Source organism: Leptidea sinapis, chromosome 10, assembly GCF_905404315.1.
Source record: "Leptidea sinapis chromosome 10, ilLepSina1.1, whole genome shotgun sequence".
NCBI lineage: Eukaryota > Metazoa > Arthropoda > Insecta > Lepidoptera > Pieridae > Leptidea > Leptidea sinapis.
Window position 1 is genome coordinate 12,602,755 of NC_066274.1, and position 21,739 is coordinate 12,624,493.

General features: G+C 34.7%; 1 protein-coding gene across 2 annotated transcripts in view; it reads left to right on the plus strand.

Annotated features, from left to right (window-relative positions):
- The window catches only part of LOC126966311 (potassium voltage-gated channel subfamily KQT member 1), a 105,165-nt gene that overhangs the window by 61,756 nt on the left and 21,670 nt on the right, over positions 1 to 21,739 (plus strand). For both annotated transcript variants that reach the window (XM_050810284.1, XM_050810285.1), the window contains 5 exons: positions 491 to 666; positions 7,547 to 7,675; positions 11,343 to 11,453; positions 15,713 to 15,900; positions 19,793 to 19,944. In XM_050810284.1, the coding sequence (XP_050666241.1) occupies positions 491 to 666; positions 7,547 to 7,675; positions 11,343 to 11,453; positions 15,713 to 15,900; positions 19,793 to 19,944 (756 nt within the window). The remainder of the gene's footprint in view (positions 1 to 490; positions 667 to 7,546; positions 7,676 to 11,342; positions 11,454 to 15,712; positions 15,901 to 19,792; positions 19,945 to 21,739) is intronic.

A 21,739-nucleotide genomic window follows, 5' to 3' on the forward strand; every position in this document is an offset into this window, starting at 1 on the left:
GTAATCCGTGCGTGACCATGCGTTGTCTAATTAATTATTTAAATTTATGTTCAGTCGTCAATTAATATTTATTATAAATGTTAGTTTAATTGAATTTGCCACACTGCATTGCGACATTTCTTTCGTTGAAGGTATGATGAAGCATTCAAATAACAATTTATCTTGTATTTTTCCTATAATTTATTGAAAAAGCCTTATTCAATAAACAGACGCTTATGAAAATCAATCCCAATAATATCTATTTTCAGCATCCGTATTGTAACCGCTACGATCTTGGAAGTTATTTATGTAAATTTCACCAACGCAACAAAATCTAGCATTACCATATTCTCAACATTTACATACGTTAGGAAGGGAACGCCAAGTTAATAAAAATGACAGCATCTAAGATGGTACTTGTGAATAATTCCTCATACATTTTTATGAGCTGGTTTTTATAAGCTAACTAACAATAATTATATTGATGTGGATTGATCAAGATATTTTTTAGATGTGACAACAATCTTAGCATCGATGGTAGTCCTGGGCATGGGATCGTCTGGTCAGGTTTTTGCTGCATCAGCTCTACGGGGACTTCGTTTCTTCCAAATATTACGAATGGTCCGCATGGACAGAAGAGGTGGAACTTGGAAGCTCCTTGGTTCTGTAGTCTATGCTCATAGACAGGTAAATATTATTTGTATTCCAACAATCCTAAGCGCGCATAATGGCATAGTGGATATGGACTCCAAACTTCCATTAATAATTGAAATATTCGCAGTCAGGGAAACCCCAGATATTTTGAAAACAGGAAAAATTTGCTTATCCCTTTCCTTTGACTAAGAATACTTCAAATGAAATTTGGGTATTCTGATCGCTTAAATAAATATTTTTATGACTTAAAGAAAAACGGTTATATCCCTTCCATGCAACTTTCTCTGTAATCTGCATTTCATATTTCATTTCTATGGTTTATTTTTCCATATTTTTCCATCCAATGCTAACCAACGAATTAATTAATCTAATTAATATTTAAGGATATCTGTTTTTAATTTATCGAAAATAAGTTATTAAATTGTGAATATAAATTAAAAAGCCTATTATATGGAGACTGAAATAAGATCACATAGTTATGATTAATATTTCAAATTTTCTTTAAATGTGAAAAACGTCACGCTTAAGATATTTATAAACGATTGGTAAACGCATTTTTTTTTTAAAATTTTTTTGAATTTTACTATTCTCAACGTGACAGTAAGGCCCAACCAAAAAGTGCCCTATAGAAATTTTAATTAAAACATTACCCAATAGATTTGATCTGAAGAATCCTGCTCTTTCATTGCTAGACAATTACGGTACGTATGTTAAATTGTTATGAATGATTAGACAATATGGTCAAAATGCTGCACGCCTGCCCACGAAGGCCAAATAAAAAATATGGAGAAATATAAAAGAATTAATACTTTTATCTGAGTATAGCGATTTCATTTCGATTTGTGAATTATTTATCTCTTCAAAATAATCTGCTTACGTGTTCCAGCATCTAAAATTCTGTTCAGTAATGATTCGATTATACCGACTTACTTTAATATATTATACACATTACATAAATAAGAACGAAAAGGTCGTGAATAAAGGCAGAGATTTAAGGTTATTTTAAAAACAATTCTCAGTGGCAAGCCTCGAGAGACGTAAAATACTCGCGTCAGTAAATTTACAATGAGTAAAGACATTGGCTGTTTCACCTTTCAACGTGGTGTGAACAGAATTACGTATAATTTGTGAAGATTTTTCTTAATAATATAAATGCCATATCCGACATATTTAAACACGTTAGTGATTGTTCTGTGAAACTCGGTTTGTTGAAATTGTTCGTAAAACACAATCTTTATTATATTTTTAGTCGGTAATTTACATAACCTAATTACTTTGCGTAGGTAATTTTAAACAGATACAGGTTGAGGAATGATTTATTCGAATAAATATTTATAACTTCATTACATTAATTATTAAGGGGTAACACTGGAATTTGTGATATTCGTAGAGTCTCAAGGACAATGACCTCTACTGTATACCAATGGACTGACGGCTGTCAAAGTGCTTTTGTGCCTGTTAAATGTTTGCCATTTTGGCGCTGTTGGCCATGAAGCGACAACTAGTGATGACAACCTCAGCAAACATCTATAGATTGTGGAAAACTATTTACAAAAAAAATGTATACTTTACGTTGATTCTTGAAGTATAAATAACACGGAAAACGAACGAAATTAATTAAGAATTCAAAAATACTTCAGAGTGTTGTACTTATCTGTCGCAGCCATTTGTATTATACGTCAATATTAGTTCTCTGGACGCTCGTGAGTGGCGCTTCAAATAGGCACAAAAAATTTGCTGTCAAAAATATGGAACAGCCTGTCCATGGTATTTATACAGGTCAGTGCTCAAGGAAAACAAGACATTGACTTAATAAACACTAGACTAAGTCGTAAACTTAAAACGATGATAGCTGCAAAAGTATAGCAGCTAACAACGCTCCTGTCCATCGAAATATACTCCATGTATAAAGGACGCAATAGGTAAATTAAGGTAATTTAGATTTTGTTTATTGATAATAAACCAAAAACAGTACAGGACGTATTATGTGTTGTGTGTTGGGTGAGTGTTAATTATGTGGGCGAGGGGTGTTTGTGAAGTTTGTTGCATGTGTTTTGTGTGTGGTTTTGTTGGGAATTGTGAGGGATGTTGAGTATTTTACACTTCCACGACTTTCTCTGTTCATCATTTTGTGATTTAAACCAGGAGTCAAGTTTCATTTGCATTTCTACGTGGGTACATGTATGTTTTCAATTGTTTTCTTTGCCCATCCGAGCACCTGTTTTTACCATTGGGAGGATTCTTCCGACAGGATTAAGGTAGGTGGGTAGCACAGCTACGCGTTTGAAGGACGATGTAGTTAGTCAAACTACTGGGCTAATCGGACTTCTCATCTTATGTCTTAAAGAGACTAACGTAATTAATTGTGTTGCTGTTAATAACCAGTGGGATGTTCCTTTGCACAGGATACCGGCTAGATTATGGATAACACAACGGCGCCTATTTCTGCCGTGAAGCAGTAATGTGTAAATATTACTGTGTTTCGGTCTGAAGGGCGCCGTAGCTAGTGAAATTACTGGTCAAATGAGACTTAACATCTTATGTCTCAACAACCAGATGAACAAATAGCTCGTCTTGCCACATTTTCTCATTAAAACGTACTCATAAAAACTCTTTTGATGAAGCTATTAATTTCAATGGGTAGAAGGGCTTATGATATTTCGTTGGGAGTTCATATCTTGGATTTACGTTTACACTGCATTATCTTAGAATGGGACAAGCTTGTTCATATCTCCTAGATATTTATAAGCCCTAACTAATATTGATATTAATGAATGTATTGATAAGAACCTTCTCAAAGTAATTTGTATCAAATCGTTTCAGATATGCTTCTATGGTTTTGGGCACTTGGTTTAAGAAATCTCACGCTCGAGGTGTAAATAAAATATTCAAACGCAACATTCACTCTATAAGATCGCCATAAAAGGCATTTATTGTCTCAAAATTGATTCCTTTAGAATTCTTTTTGATGTCATTTCCACTATACTAGACACTACTACCGTTTCGGATACAAATGGCGCTCTGAGAGAGAGAGGCGCCGCAAGAAACTCTCCCATCATTTTTTTTTGCGTTCTTTTAATTCAAATATACAATATTGTATTGTCATTGCTATAAAATAATCATAATCTAGTCCCAGGCTGTCGGATCACTTGATATTCAGCTGTGGAGTAGTAGGATTTACGACAGAGCCATTTTTTAATAAAATATTTAAATTTATTTATAGAACAGTGGCTGGGACTTTATTATAAAAGTGTATACATTTACCCTGAAAGCTATGATGTATCTTATGAAGCCTACTAGAATTAGTTAGCAATCTCTTATTTCTATTGTTATAATAATGAAAATCATTATTAAGAGCAAAAAGATGACGATTTTTGTGAACGTATAGTAAATTTTCATAAATGTACTGACAATTAACAGTCATAATATTTATTTCTTTAAATTTTTCTTTGTAAAACTGTCTATAACCAAGATGATATAAAGCATGAACAGCTCTCTTTTGCAGAGCAAACACTATATCAATGTCAGCAGCATGACCCCACAGTTAATACTTGATACTTGATTGGAAGGCCCATGTTCACTTGTTGTAGCACACAAAAAAGACAATTTTAAAAATATATATAAATTGGGATGCCGGTTAATTCGCCAGTGTTATAATAGACGTTGCTGTATGTGTAGTGTTGGATGAGTAAGCAAACCGGATATAACTCTAATTTCCTTACCTGGTCAAGCGATATTTTCGATAGTAATATAAAGCGGGGCAGGACTCAATATCGGCTCAATGGCCGGGGTTAAAATCGTATGACCTTATTGCAGAACAAATAAAACGATACAGGCCCGCATTTCTCGCCCCTACTGCAATATTGACTCGGCAATTGGCTGTATCTCGTTGCAAAACAACCTACTTAAAATAATTTCATCGTGAAATAAATTTTGCTACAACATCATTTTCTGAAATGAAACAATATTGAACGGATTACAATCTTTTGCTTATCTTTGCTTAATATGTAATTATAAATGTATATTAATGATGTATTAAATATAATAATTCTAATATTGACAGTCAAAATATATATGTTTGCCGATTTATTGGCGAATTGTGTTGTGCATCTACTAATTGGAGGTAGGCTACCATATCACCAGTGGGAGGCTCCTGTGCACAGGATGCCGGCTAGATTATTGGTACCACAACGGTGCCTAATTCTGTCGTGAAACAATAATGTGTATACATTACTGTGTTTCGGTCTGAAGGGTAGTTGGTGAAGTTACTGGGCAAATGAGACTTAACATCTTATGTCTCAATGAGACGAGCGCATTTGTAGGACCGCTGAGAATTTTTGGGTTTTTCAAAAATCCTGAACGGCACTGCATTGTAATGGGCAGGGCGTATCAATTACAACCAGCTGAACGTCCTGTCCGTCTCGTTTCTTATTGTTATATAAAAATCTACCAATTGATAAGAACTATGCTGCCACGATACATTCAATAAACAAATTTCATTTCATTTTATTTTATTTATTACATTAATATTATGTGGTAGATATTTTTAATTATTTTTTACCACACAGTAAACTGTTTTAAAAAACAGGATTTATTTAACTATGGATTAGTTGTGCATAATTCCTTTAATGCAATTCTAAACGAGCACAAGGCGGTGATGAATTATTTCACCTGATGTAAAAGTTTATCATTATACTCTCTAAATTACATACTTACCAGTGGGAGGCTCCTCTACACAGGATGCCGGCTAGATTATGGGTACCACAATGGCGTCTTTTTCTGCCGTGAAGCAGTAATGTCTAAGTATTACTGTGTTTCGGTCCGAAGGGCATCGTAACTAGTGAAATTACTGGGCAAATGAGACTTAACATCTTATGTCTCAAGGTGACGAGCGCAGTTGTAGTGCCGTTCAGTATTTTTGGGGTTTTTCAAGAATCCTGAGCGGCACTACATTGTAATGGGCAGGGCTTATCAATTACCATCAGCTGAACGTTCTGCTCGTCTCGTCTCTTATTTTCATAAAAAAAAAACATAAATCTTAAATTTAATATTAAATATAATGTAATAACTGAGTTGTTATTATGTTTAAGCTTAATCGCGGTCTATTGTTTGGTTATATCATAACTTGTGAATCATAAAAGCGAGTCATTTCGGTGAGTTACTACAGCTTTCGTTATTGTGTAGCGAGATAGAAACATCTTTAATATAGCGATTTACGCAGCTTTTGTCAAAGTGGGTAAGTTACTTATATACCTCCAAATTTATAATTTTCCTCTATTCCTCGTTGAGTAGTCGCTGAAAGGTCTGGTCCTCAGATATATGATTTCTATACTTTATTATTTAATATATTTCATGAGCCAAAAGATTATTAAAATAACTTTTCTTGCTATACGATCTGACGACCTGTATAGCCGAGTGGGTAGCTATCCGATCCGGTAGGTGCAAGCATTTATATGATGAATATGGATGTTTGTTTTCGAGTCATGGATTTTTATTTGTATTTATGTATGTTTATATATATTTATGTATGTTTATATATATTTATGTATGTTTAAGTCAGTATATTGCATTAGATATATCGTTGTCTTGCAAGCCATAACACAGGCTATATACCTTATTTGAAGCAAGATAATTTGTGTAAAAAGTGTGTCAATATTATTATTATAATTTCTTTATTATAATTTTATCTTATTTTATACATTTACATTTATAACATATTTATAAAAAAACAATATTACAACTATAAATATAAAAAATAGAGTCCCGCCGGCGTTGGTTAACGACAATTCCGCCGGTGGTTAGGGCGACAGACTGAGGAACTTCCGCACGATGCGTGCCGTTCCAAAAACAGCTGCTTATTATTATTTTAATAAAACAGCAACAAGAGCAGTACATTATTACCAGTTTTAACACAAAATAACGCTATATTAGATGTTTAATTTTAGTACCAAAAAAATTAAAATAAAAAAATTACTAAATTGATTAATAGTGTCACAAGTACGTATATATTTTTCATGGAGTTTATGTTAAGTATTATGGACGGTTGTGCGTTATTAAATCTCTCTTAACTGATTGAGCTGAAAGGAATTAATTACTACGCAATAACGCCATTCGTATGTTGTTTTATCTATTTTGAATGCATACCTCTATATATATTATTATAGTTTATAATTATAGTTAATAATATACGCGTAGAGTTTGTATATTTCCAACAACATAGTGCGGGCACGGACGAGTAAAAAACGAAGGACTCCGCGCCGTGATATTAGCAAGTGAAGCACCGTTATGCTAGTGTGTGTGCGGTTACGGGGGATACTAGTTACACAATTTTTTCTCCCTTAAATAATCATATATGGCCACAAATACTTATATAGTATCGTTTTTACACTTTTTCACAACGCACGACGACATTTTTAAAATATTTTATTGAGACGCACACTGATGTGTTAAAGACGATGACAATTCTCATAATGGCCGCCTATCGGTCTGTAGTAGTGTAAGTGTGTGCGTTGGGCTATGTATTTACACGTTAATCGGCTTGTTTTGGTGCTACACTGTTATGTGAGGTGACACGGAGTCCTTATTTTTTTACAAGTCCGTGAGTGTGGCAATACTTGTATTATAATCCCGAGGCACATATTTTAAACTGTACTCTAAATTTGTGATGACCGAGAGACATAAAAGCAATATCTTAATACGTTATGAAATACTATAGCACGGATCTATTTGTGGCCATATCTGGTGACTGAACAAAAAATCTATTGTTCGGCTGATACAGGGCTATGAATGGAGGAAAATTGCACGAAGAGATACTGCGAGTATTACAACGATTCTTGCCGAAAACCTTTACTATGTTAACATTGTTCGATGCTTTTTGTTACATTTTTTTACAGCTGGGATTGTTTTTTTTTAGGAATTGATTACAACACTGTACATAGGCTTCTTGGGACTCATCTTTGCATCGTTTTTGGTGTATTTGGCTGAAAAAGACGTGGCGGATACTAAATTTAAAAATTTTGCTGAAGCACTTTGGTGGGGCGTGGTGAGTTTATATTGTTTCAACTTTTATAATTTATTTCACGGTCAATATGAAACTTTGAAAGTTCTTGTTGAAGATATGTACTAGATATACGTTTAGTGATATTTCCTTAAAATTTGGTACACTTCCACGTAGTTACAGTTTTAATTTAATGTAATCATAGTATTGTAAATATTACAAACTTGTAGTTGTAGCAATAGTCGGAAATGTAATTCGAGATCAAAAATGTAAACAAAAATGTCATTGTCAGAATGACAATTCAGAGATTATCAACATTTTTCTAGATAGTTTTATAATAAACTTATTTTGATTAATACATAAAACATAAATATATTTATATAAAATTTCCATATTAATATTTGCTCTCTGATTCGGGGTCTGAAGAGCTTGATGTCGACGATTCGGAATTGGTTACTTTTATAATAAATTTTATTTTCCGCAGCCAACTTGTCCCCAGCAAAAGTTTGATAATTCGATTTTTCTCTTTTTACGATTTCTAGTAACTGAGCATTTATCATGTTTTGTTCATAATTTATATGTTTGAATATGAGCTATTCAATAATTTGCGCTTTCCGTCGGGCAGTTGTCGGGTTCGATTCTAACCTTCGGGAGTGGTAAGGGATGTTAAAACAAATACCGAATTGGTTTTTAGATTTGGCAGTATGCCCTTTAACCTCCTTTCATAATTCTGAGCGAATTAAGTGTTTTTTTTTGGATTTGACCATTAATAATGCTTCATCTACAAAACCGTCCTCACTGCCTATATAAGATATTCTAAGACGCACTGTAAGAAGGCTTATTACGAGTTTAAATTTGAGTATCAAACCACATTTTCAATTCTGCACAACCTGTGGCGCTTGCGGGAATTATACTTAAAATTTGTATATTTTAGGACAGTTCACATCGTTAACAGTTTGAACAATCTTATCAAATAATAAATATTTTAATCACAACGAACGTCAGAAACCGAATGAACAAAACAATATTGCGACCTATCACTACGACCAAGATATTATTTATATAACATTATTTACGTTTTTCTTCCGTAGACGAGCCAAATGTTTAGAGCTTCTATCTCATTGCCAGATTTGACATTGACAAATTTACATTTTGATTTTCGGATGTATTTTATGCTTTATTACAAAGAGAAAACGTTGTGCAATATTTAATTATATGTATATAGACTACACTTATAAATTTTCAAATGATATTTTAGTATATTTCAACACGCCCAATGGAAAAAGGTTACTATTTGTTGTTGGCAACACCATTGTTTACATTTTTGATTTCGAATTATATTTCCGACTATACAAGCATTGTTTTATTTGAATAAAAATAATAGCGTATTTTATTATTATAGTATTATCATAGATCATTTATACGTCTAGATAGACTGAGGCTGAAAAATAAATGAGGTTGAATATTAACCTCTATTTTCAGCAATGCCCGCACACTAACACAATGTGACAAATCGCGAGTGTAAGACGTAGCTTGTCACACACACTAAAGTATTAAGCCTGGCCTATTTTCATCGGTTGTCTAGAAGTTTGAGGCTTCATATAGACTTATAATTTTTTTATTTTTTATTATGGAATAGGAGGACAAACGAGCGTACGGGTCACCTACCAACCTTGTCTCGACATAAGATGGATCTTAAATATTTTTTTAAAAAAAAAGCGCGTACACCTTCCTTAAAGGCCGGCAACGCTCCTGTGATGCATGTTGCAAGAGATTGTGGGCGGCGGTGATCACTTAACAACAGGTGACCCGTACGCTCATTTGTCCTCCTATTCCATAAAAAAAAATAGTTTAAGTACACGTACCCTTTGTATACGAGTTGTCTTACAGCCGTTTTCAATAACGTATCTCTAGTTACGGATACATCGCTGTCACCGTTTAATGACAAGACCTTATCTATCCATAGTTATGTCCAATATAGTTATAGTACAATGCTTTATGTCGATAGGTTATTGAAATGTAAGTAGGCATAAAAGGATAGATTTGTCTACCTCTAGTAACTAATAAAACTAAGGATAGATAGGTTATTGAAAACGGCCGTTAATAATTTATTTTGCTAATACCTATATGTCGTGATTAGGGCAGCCAACCTTTATAAGACCGAATATAGTATTTTTGGATTCAGTTTGTTTTGATTCTGCTTTGAGCTTAAATGTTTTTATTTTTACTAACCCCTTATAAATATCATGACAATCTCATTTTAAGTTACAAAACACCATTAACTGTGTTTCTATAAGACCGATATTGGCTATATTGCGTTTATCTTTCCACTTATTTGATCACAGAAAAATATGCGCTCTGTATGCTGATAAAATATGGTTGTTTTTTCTACTGCATTATTCTTTTAAAAGAATATTAGGAAGACACCTTATACATAGTCTGGCCATAAATACTATTACAATTAAAAATAAACAAGATTTTACATTTGCATTTGGAATCTGTGATTTTTATATGATTATTGTTCATTGAATCTCATTTTGGCGCCAATACATTGTACAATAATTTGCGATGGTAAAATGTAGTGGGGTGATAAAGAGAACCGAATCGCTGTGATTGCGTTACACAAAGTAGGTATGGAGCCAAATGCAATTTCTAAAACTCCATACGCTTGGTATTTGCAAAATTTTTGTGTATCGGGCTATTAATAGGTACAATGAGACAAGACTGTGACAAACAGAGGAACTGTTTGTCACAGAAAAAGATCTGGCCGTCCAAGTACGTGTTCGTACGAAAAAGGTGGTCAAAGCAGTAAGGGAATGAATTCGAAGAAATCCTATCTAAAAGCAAAAGGTTTTATTTCTACAACTACTTTCTATTATTACAAGAGATGAAGATAGCACCTAGAACCATGTCGCGTATTTTAAAAGATGACTTACTGGTCATTCCTTAACTGATAATTTAAAAAAGAATAGGGTGGTAAAATCGAAACAACCGCTGAAGCGGTACGCAAAGGGAGGTCACAGAAAATTTTTCTTTACGGATGAGAAATTTATGGCAATACTAGGTATAGTAGGATAATTCAAATTCAAATTCAAATATTTTTATTCAAAATAGGATGTGAAATCACTTATTGAAAGTCAAAAAATTACCACCCATTCCAAAATGAATGCCTCGGGCCTGAGAAGAATGGGCGCAACAAACTCAGCGGGCTTTTTTTTTATCAAAAATATGTTTTACAATTAAAGTAACATTTACAAAGTAACATTGTACAATTAAACTTATTATTTAATAGCCTAAGGGCGGTCGCTCCATTCCCAATCTGTGGTATCATTAAGAAAGTCATTTATGTTATAGTAATCTTTACCACACAAACGTTTTTTAACAATTCTTTTGAATAACGTAATATGTACTTTTGTTTTGAACATTATCTGGGATCCTGTTGTAAAAGCATATACATCGCCCCACAAAAGATTTGCTAACTCGACTAAGTCGAGTAGTAGGCATTATAAGCTTATGTCTGTTCCTGGTGTTAACATTATGGTTATGATAGTTTCTGGCAAATTCACTTATGTGCCTATGAACATACATTACATTATCAAGAATACTATATTATATAATAGAGTTGGCAACCCTGGTCCGGTGTGTTAATCGTGTTTTGTCCTTGAGAAGTGAAGTGGTGTGAGTATTACTCAAGAAGTGTACATTTCGTCAGATCACGCTGTGCACCGTGGGGTACGGCGACATGGTTCCGCAGACCTGGCAGGGAAAGTTCATCGCTTCATTCTGCGCATTACTTGGGATTTCTTTCTTTGCTCTTCCCGCTGTGAGTAGTTCATTATAAATCCTTGGAGAAACTACACAATTACTTATAGCCCAGTGGTTAGTGACCTTGCTTACTCAGTTACAGGAGAGAGGAGTTAGTTAGAGGTCCCGGGTTCGAATCCCGGTAGTTGCAAACATTTTTATGATGAGTATGAATGTTTGTTTCCAAGTCATGGATGTTTATAGGTGTTTATGTAAGTTTAAGAAAATATATTGTATTAAATATATTGTTGTCTTGTACTCATAGAATAAATTAACAAGATAATTTTTGTAAAAGTGTGTCAATATTATATAATTATATTATTATTACTTAAGTAATTTCATATAGATAAATTTATTTAGATTTTTTTTATTAAATATTTATTTTCAATAACGCCGATTTAGTAGCTCGAATATTTCATTCCCTATGCAATAATGTAAATTTATTCCAAAATTGTTATCCAGTATGGAGATAATATGTTGACATTGTTAATTTAAAATTGTGATTCAGTGTTTAACACATATTACCTATCTAGTTTTGTTAAAAATAAACTATTTTTCTCAGTTATGTAATTCATAGAAATTTTTTTTTGAAAGTATTAAAAATATAACACTTATATCCTGTAGAGTCTTCTTGAGCATTTTCTTATACTTTTCTCATAAAAACAATTATAGAAGTTAATAATTACTCCTTATCACTAATTCGATTAGACTTGGCTCCATTATTTTTTTTATTTAACCTACTTACTTAATAATTTATTACACAGATGTCTGCTTGACGTCTTATATCTTAATGTAATTAATACATATAATTTATACATACATACAGATTCTTAGATTAAGGATTGCTCCGCTTCGCTCCAACTAGATACCGCAGGCGTAGTCGCAAAGTGTTATGACTAATACTACGCCCAAGTGGGCGTGCTCGAGCCAATCTTGAATAATGTGTGACTTGCCACAGGTTTTGTTAATCTTTGCTAATAATTGAAACTAAAATGCCGGGTTGCGTAATAAAACTTTGTTAAAATAATACTACAAGAAATAAGAAAGACACTGGGATCACATATTATTATGATTAAGTATTTTGTATGTTATTAATTTCAATGTAAAATAACACGAAGCGTATATAAGTTACTAAATTTCAAAGATGCCATTGAGTGTCAAAATGCCACGCACACAAGCATCATTACAAATAGCCAATACACACTACAATATAAAATTGCCGTAATAATATAAATAGTTTAAAAAAAAAACTAAAAAACACGCTTTACTTGAAAAGATAATAGTTCAACTATTTTAAAATTATTATTCTTATTTTAACATCACTCAGTGGCATCTGTAAAATTTTGTAACATACGCTTCGTGTTATTTTACATTGAAATTAATAAAATACAAAATACTTACTGATGATATGTGATCCCAGTGTCATTCATACTTCTTGTAGTATTCCGGCTCTTAGGCCCGGTTTTTAGTTTCAATTATTAGCAAAGATTAGCTCAGTTGGAAGAGCACTCCCACGGAACGCGAGAGATTGTGGGTTCGAGTCCCGCGTCGTTCATATAATTTTGTTTTAAACTTTTATTTGTACGCTTGCGTTATCTAGTTGGAGTGTAGCGGAGACCAATCTATAACCTAAGAGTAGGTACATATCTAATAACTTTCATAACACTACAATGACAGCACATTGCGTGTCCCGATTTATTCCAGTTATTTTGGCGCACAATATTTACCACACAACAATATATTATTTAAAAAGTATTTTCGATAAAGTCAATTTTCCATAAACCACAGATTACGCTTTCTGATGGAAATTTCAATTCGTGTTCGTGACTCGTGTTAATATGAGGTATAACAGATTTTAGGCATGAATAAATTCATTCAATATAATTTTTTTTGTTAAGGCTTTTGTTAGGCAATTATTGTTTCACAATTTAAACGCAAGTAACTGATAAAAAAAATAATTATAATATTGACACACTTTTACACAAATTATCTTGCCCCAAACTAGGCATAGCCTGCACTATGGGTACAAGACAACGATATATTTAATACAATATACTTACTTAAACATACATTAATACATATAAACATCCATGACTCGGAAACAAATATCCATATGTATCATATTATAAATGATTGCACCTACCGGGATTCGAACCCGGGACCTCTAGCTTAGTAGTCAGGGTTACTAACCATTCTGCTATATGGAATAAACTGGAAATGACAATATACATTAAAAAATCTAAAGTAAATCTGTTTATCTTCTAGAAATAAGGTATTGAATGATCTAATTATAATTTTTAATATTTTTATCATTAATATGAATTTTGTTTTAACATGTTTCAAAATAAACTACCATCGTGGTATTTTATCACATCAGGCACAATACTGTCTCAAAGAGGATGTGGAGGCGGGATTGCCTAAATAAAAATTCAAATTTAGTTTAGTATGAAACGTGCAGTCATTAGACATAAGTTTGAAATAGTAGTAATTCCAGTATTCCGATTGGCGAAGAAGTATATTCCGGCTAAGTTGGAAAGCGAACAATTGCTTAGAACGTAGTGGATTTCAGCTATCTCCGTTTTTTTGCAAGATTATAGCCGTCATCTGTCAATCTATCAATGACTGCATGTTTCACACAATCGAGCGAATCGTTTTTTTCTTAGTTTCACTAGGCTGTCTATATAATTATACTATACTAGCTGACCCGACAGACGTTGTTCTGTATATAATAAATAAAATAATGTTTTTATTTGAATTTGTCAATAATATATCATAACATCAAAAATTACTTTGTAAAATATGCACCCTGCTGTCGTAATGAAATTGTTTCACAGCAGAACTATCAAACCGTGCGTCAATAAATTCTCTCATAGAAATTATGTATGGACACATCAAAGGAAAAACAAATCTGTTGTTTTTATTTAATTTAGCAGCATTTTCCTATTTATTCACCTTTTAAACCTTCTCTGGACTTCCACAAATAATTCAAGACCAAAATTAGCCAAATCGGTCCAGCCGTTCTCGAGTTTTAGCGAGACTAACGAACAGCAATTCATTTTTATATAATATTTAGATTAGTTTGTATACATTTAAAGAGTTCGTACAACATACTCATAATTAATCATAAAAATATCTCATTATATAAACATTTTAACTAACATTAGCCTAAATAAAAATTTAACTAACAAGTTTACATAATCCTTTTTAGTTTACACTGCAAATGCACTGAATATTTATTGAAAGTGAAGAACATGGACATAATAATAATTAAGATGAATTGAATTGAGAAATGAATTGCTGTTCGTTAGTCTCGCTAAAACTCGAGAACGGCTGGTCCGATTTGGCTAATTTTGGTCTTGAATTATTTGTGGAAGCCCAGGGAAGGTTTAAAAGGTTGTATAAATATGAAAATCCTCGGAATTAAATAAAAACAACAATTTTGATTTCCTTTAATGTGTCCCCCGTGCGCCGTTCAGAAATCAAATAAAAATAATAGTTCAAAATGAACAACTAATTAGAATTTTTATATCTTTCGAACTTTCTTAGGAGGTAAAAAATGAAATTCCTTTAAACATGGTTTAAAAAAGATTCCTTTTCTTTGTTTTAAGTTTATTTTATACAATTTTATACAAATTTTTAGGTCTTTTATTGAGGCATTGAGGCAGTACGAAGTCTGCCGGGTCACCTAGTAATTAATAATTATTGATATTACTTAAGTAACACAATTTTAAAGGATTAAAACGCGCTAAATTGTGCCTGTGTTTTTACATTAGATTTTTGGGTAAAAGTTACATTTTTATTTTAGTTAACCCGACCGTTTCAAGACCTTTCCAGATTTCGTTTTCGGACAGTCCCCAACAAAAACACAGTTACAATTACACGCGTTTTAATCCTTTAAAAGTGTTTTATTTAAATGTGTAACACTCGCGTTAGTAAAAGAAAATGCTATTTATCTAATATATAAAATTCTCGTGTCATTGTGTTAAACTTTGAACTCCTCCGAAACGGCTTGACCAATTCTCATGAAATTTTGAGAGCATATTGCGTAGGTTTTTCATCCCCCTAAATGTTAAGGGTGGTCCACCTGTGTGGTGGTTAAGTTTGATTATGAGTCAGCATTAAAATTACATACAACTTCAAATTTTCACCCATCTACGATCAACAGTAACTTTTGTATCGCGATTTTGATATCGGCAATACAACGTTTGCTGGGTCAGCTAGTATTATTATAAAATTGTATGAATATTATTATGAAGGTATTTTATTGTCTCCCGAAAGGGTATACTAGGGTCGGGATTCGCTCTCAAAGTACAGCAACAACAAAGACAGAAACATATGATCAGAAGACGTCAACCGGCTGCTACATTAATCCAAGCTCTTTGGAGGTGCTACGCCGCTGATGAGCATTCCATGAGTGTGGCCACTTGGAAAATTCACCAGATTCCTCTACCTAGTCCTCAAACCAGGTATCAATTTGAATTTTTTTAATATGCTTAGTAGAATTCGTGAATCTATAAAAAAAATGTATTTGTATGTAGGTTTTTTTTTAACAGCGATAAGTTCTAATAAACACAGAAAGTACCTACTGAATTATAAAAACACATACGTTTTATAAATGAGAGACTTTCTTGCTACTTCTTCTCATTAGCTCAACCCTTTACAAAGTAAAGTGGCTTTGGCCCATACGGCAGAAGAGAAAGCCGATCTCTTGTGCACTCTTTTCGCCTCCAACTCGACTCTTGACGACAACGGAAAAACACCGCCGACCATCCCGTGGTGTCAGAGCTCTATGCCTGAAGTACAGTTCAGACAGAAAACTGTAAGGCGAGCTCTGTTTTCGTTGGACGTCAGAAAGTCGAGCGGGCTGGATAGCATTTCTCCAATTGTGCTTAGAACGTGTGCCCCTGAGTTGACGCCGGTGCTAACGCGTTTATTCCGGCACTCTTATTCTAAAGGCGTAGTCCCTGACTCATGGAAGTCAGCCCTTGTCCATCCGATCCAAAAAAAAGGAGACAGTTCGGATCCGGCAAACTACAGGCCTATTGCTATTACCTCCCTGCTCTCCAAAATCATGGAGAGCATAATTAGCCGTCAGCTCTTGGTATATATAGAGGGTCACCAGTTGATCAACGACTGACAATACGGGTTTCGCCATGGTCGGTCGGCAGGTGATCTTCTGGTATACCTAACACATAGATGGGCAGCGGCTATTGAAAGCAAGGAGGAAGGCCTGGCAGTTAGCCTGGATATAGCGAAGGCCTTTGATCGTGTATGGCACAAGGCGCTCCTATCCAAACTTCCATCATTTGGGCTTCCCGAGAGCTTGTGCAAGTGGACCTCCAGCTTCCTCACTGGGCGCAGCATACAGGTCGTTGTCGTCGGATATTGCTCGAACCCGAAGCCCGTGAATGCTGGAGTGCCCCAAAGCTGTGTGCTGTCTCCCACGCTGTTTCTTCTGCATATCAATGATATGTTGGACACCTCCAACATTCATTGCTATGCAGACGATAGCACTGGTGATGCCGTATACACTGGCCATGCAGGCCTCTCTCGGGAAATCGTCGACCAGTGCCGGGAGAAACTTGTGTCTTCTATCGAGTCCTCTCTTGAGAAGGTCGCGGAATGGGGTAAATTGAACCTTGTCCAATTTAACCCCCAGAAGACTCAAGTTTGCGCGTTTACCACCAAAAAAACCCCATTTGTCGTATCACCGCTCTTCGAGAACACTTTTCTTAAAGCCGCGCCTAGTATCGGAATACTGGGTCTTTTTTTTTTTTTTTTTTTTATGGAATAGGAGGACAAACGAGCGTACGGGTCACCTGGTGTTAAGTGATCACCGCCGCCCACACTCTCCTGCAACACCAGAGGAATCACAAGAGCGTTGCCGGCCTTTAAGGAAGGTGTACGCGCTTTTCTTGAAATCTCGAGCGATTGCCAATTTCGTGGTCATCTGGAAGGCAAAGCCAAATTGGCTTCAAAGAAACTGGGCGTCATTAATAGAGCACGGCAATACTTCAAGCCGGCCCACATACTAGCGCTCTACAAAGCGCAGGTCCGGCCACACATGGAGTATTGCTGTCATCTCTGGTCTGGCGCACCCCAGTATCAGCTCGATCCATTTGACCGCGTGCAACGCAGAGCAGCTCGAATTGTCGGGGACCCAGTGCTCTGTGAACGGCTGGATCACTTGGCGTTGCGTAGAGACGTCGCTTCATTGTGTGTCTTCTACCGCATTTATCACGGGGAGTGTTCCGAAGAGCTGTTTAACCTGATTCCTGCCGCCGAATTCCACCTTCGCACGACACGCCACAAGTTAGGATATCATCCTCACCATCTGGATGTGTGGCGGTCCTCCACAGTGCGGTTTTCAAGGAGCTTTCTTCCACGTACTACAAAGCTGTGGAATGAGCTTCCTTATGCGGTGTTTCAGGGACGATACGACATGGGTACCTTCAAAAAAAGCGCGTACAACTTCCTTAAAGGCCGGCAACGCTCCTGTGTTTCCTCCGGTGTTGCAAGAGATTGTGGGCGGCGGTGATCACTTAACAACAGGTGACCCGTACGCTCGTTTGTCCTCCTATTCCATAAAAAAAAAGTAGCAAGTAGATTCAATAAGAAAAAAAAAATTAATTTAATAAGTATCATTTCCGTGACCTGTATGATTAAAGTGATTTTGATTTGATTTGAGGGTAGTTTAATCTTTTTTTTGTAATTGCTAACTTCAGAAAGAACAGTTATAGTGTTAAATTTTATATATTTGGCAAATAAATGATTTTTATAGATTAGGCCGGCAACGCTCTTGTTATTCCTCTGGTGTTGCAAGAGAATGTGGGCGGCGGTGATCACTTAACACCAGGTGACCCGTACGCTCGTTTGTCCTCCTATTCCATAAAAAAAATTTAGATAACGTCACATAAAATGTAAATATAGTTAAAGAAAACGTAGAAATTGATCAAGTCTTGACCTTCATAGCCCTGCTTTATATTTTATGATACTTATCAGCCTTTTATAGTAATTACCTTTTTACCTCTACCCTCAATAGCAATCACTTAAAATATATCTATATATGTACACCGTGTGTACTATACTGTGTGTGTTTGACGACCTGTATAGCCGAGTGGTTAGCGATCCTACCTACTAAGCTAGAGGTCCCGGGTTCGAATCCCGGTAGGTGCAAGCATTTATATGATGAATATGGATGTTTGTTTCCGATGTTTAAATGTATTTATGTATGTTTATATGAATTTATGTATGTTTAAGTAAGTATATTGTATTAAATATATCGTTGTCTTGTAACCCATAACACAGCCTATATATGCTAACTTGGGGCAAGATAATTTGTGTAAAAAGTGTGTCAATATTATTATACTAAAATTAGATTTAAAATATCTTGTTATATAAAAAACCTTTCTATTACATTTACAATTTAAATGAGCTTTACTCAATTTTTTACTGTAGGTTATTGAAATTAAAGGGAAAGCTTCTTACAAGCTAAGTCGTAAAAAAGAGCATTTATAAGATCGTTCTTTGTTGGTAGATAAAATTGTTCTCTAGAGACATGATAAATTAGGAAATCACCTTTGAGGGACACAAAAATAAAGGACAGGGCCACACCGCAGTGCGCGCGTTTATAGGTCAATGAGGTTGAATTATTATGGCTACTTCGACCACTTTTTTATTAAATAAAAAAAAAATATCCACCTAAATTGATTTCGATTAAATAATAATTTAGTCTTAGGTTATGCTAACTGCTAATTTACGTTTTTTAACTTTTTTATGAAAATAAGGGAAAAGACGAGCAGGACGTTCACCTGATGGTCATTGATGCGACATGCCCATTACAATATAGTGACGCTCAGGATTTTTAAAAAACCCAACAATTCTGAGCGGCACTACAGTGGCGCTCGTCACTTTGAGATATAAGATGTTAAGTCTCATTTTCCCAGTAATTTCACTAGCTACAGCGCCCATTAGACCGAAACAGTAATGTTTACCTATTTCTGCTTCACGGCAGAAATAGGCGCCGTTGTGGTACCCATAACCTAGCCGGCTTCCTGTGCAAAGCCTAGTCCACTCTTATACCGACGTATTCTGCCATCTCCTTTTGTTTGCCTTATTATTAAGATTACTCTGAAATAAAATTGCGAATTACTGATAATATCACCACAATTTTGTATGTTATCTATCTACTAAATTAGACATAACAGTGAAGTAGCATTTCGTGAGATTGAGCCTGGCTTCAGTAAACAGAGCACGCGCTACAGTTAATAAAGGAAGCAATATATTGTAATTTGCAACCTACTGAGCTAATTATCCCCATGTGTGTACAAAATAATGACAACGGTATACTTTTGACAGCCGGGTTATGAGTGCATCATTCAAGAACAATGCATCCTTTGTGTCGCGATTGCCGACGATTCGCCGACACAAAAGTACTTCCGTTCATTCCCCCGCGCCACACTCAAAGCCAGTCCATCGATACGACGTCAACGCCAGCGCTGAGAATCTCGGTAAGCATAATTGACGTAACACAACTTGTTATGACTGTGATGTGATGTAGAACTTTACGTACACGACTTACTTCATGTGAACTCACAAGCACTAAAATAATACTCTTTCAAATTTCTCGAATACCAATAATAAATATGTGAAACTACAATATATAGTAACAACGGCGAATCACACACTACTATAAACATCGGCTTGTTTAAATACAAACGTTGCTAGTCCGTCAAACAATCTAAACAAACAAATATATAACCGATTTACACGTTCTAATTGAAGACGTTTCGTTTGTTCATTAATATACCAACAATAATATAGTATTTTAGGTTTGCAGTGGCCTTGAACGCACTAATGTATAAGTATTTAGGTACTATCACAATTGTGACTTAAACAAATCAAGGTTACAAAAGTTTGTTACATATCCATTACGCGGCACCCTCGTCGAATACGTGGATTTGATTATTGGCAAAAGCAACAGTTCACTCATGAAATATACTTACACAAATCACAACAAATACCTACAATGACTTTATTGTTTTGGTATAATGGTGGTTGACATGATATTGCCCTGTTTCATAGATACTCGCACATCAGGCGGGGAGGGTGCGTGTTGTCTACTTCATTGTTGGAAAAGCTGCTTTCAAGGTTTTGATATACATCTTTTAGACGGCACCATGGCATGTCAAATAAAGTCAAATACGCTACGTTTATTATTAAACTCCTATTTAGTCAATCTTCCCAAAATGTATTTTACTACATGATCTAGAGTCAAGCGGGCGTGCCAATGTTGGTATTGGATGTTGCCAAACGTCCGATCATGATGGCTGCATACCTATGCTCGTGACACCATTGCTAATTATCTTCTGGTCTTCTGTTTCCTTCTATTTTTCACGTTTGAAATACAACTTGCACCCGCGTAGTAATTTGCTTCGAGAACTCCTACGATTACGCCATTTGCAGCTTTTTCATATTTACTGATGTATTGAACGACAACAAGAGAGAAAGTTGCTTAAATCTAATGCGTTCTTCGCGTTCAGTGCTTGTGTAGACGAGTAGGTTTTGTAATAACTTATGAAAAAACCAATGCTATTTACCTGTTTTGCATTATACCTTGAACGCGGTTCACACAATGAATTTCCCGATTTACTAATATTCAAGTGGAATGGCTTAATGAAAGCTTACTTTTTATGATTATTGTAATTAAATAAGTTACACCGCTTTGCATTTATTTTTGCATGCCAGGTAGCTGATAAGGAAAGTGAGACATAATGTAAATGAGTCTTAAGGTTATCTTACCAATAACAATTATGAAATGTATATATACCTATCACTTAACCGTCATGTATTTAATTGTAAGTATAAAATTGTGTAAATAGTCATGTACATTTTGCATCAGAAAGTAGAATATTGGTTTTGTATTTGAGTATATTTGAATAGATACGCGACTAACAGAACTTGGTAAATAATACTTTTTAATAAACGATCTTCAAACGTTTAGTAACTGTAATTTAATATTGTATTTTGTGTTTTGTATATTGTAAAAATAGGAAAACCATAAAGAAACTTAACCCATATCTTTATGTTGAATTAATTGTTTATATATTGGGGCATGCGGTCGTAAATCTCCGTTCTGTAGACACATTTTATGTGCACTGCGGACGTTAACAACACTCGGAAAGTACGATCTTTTTTATATATTTCAAGTTAGATTTAATCAGTGCGTTGTACGTATACAATTCATATTCGATTTTCTAGCGCATTTTATACTGTTTACGAAAGCCTTCTACTAGGCTCACACTA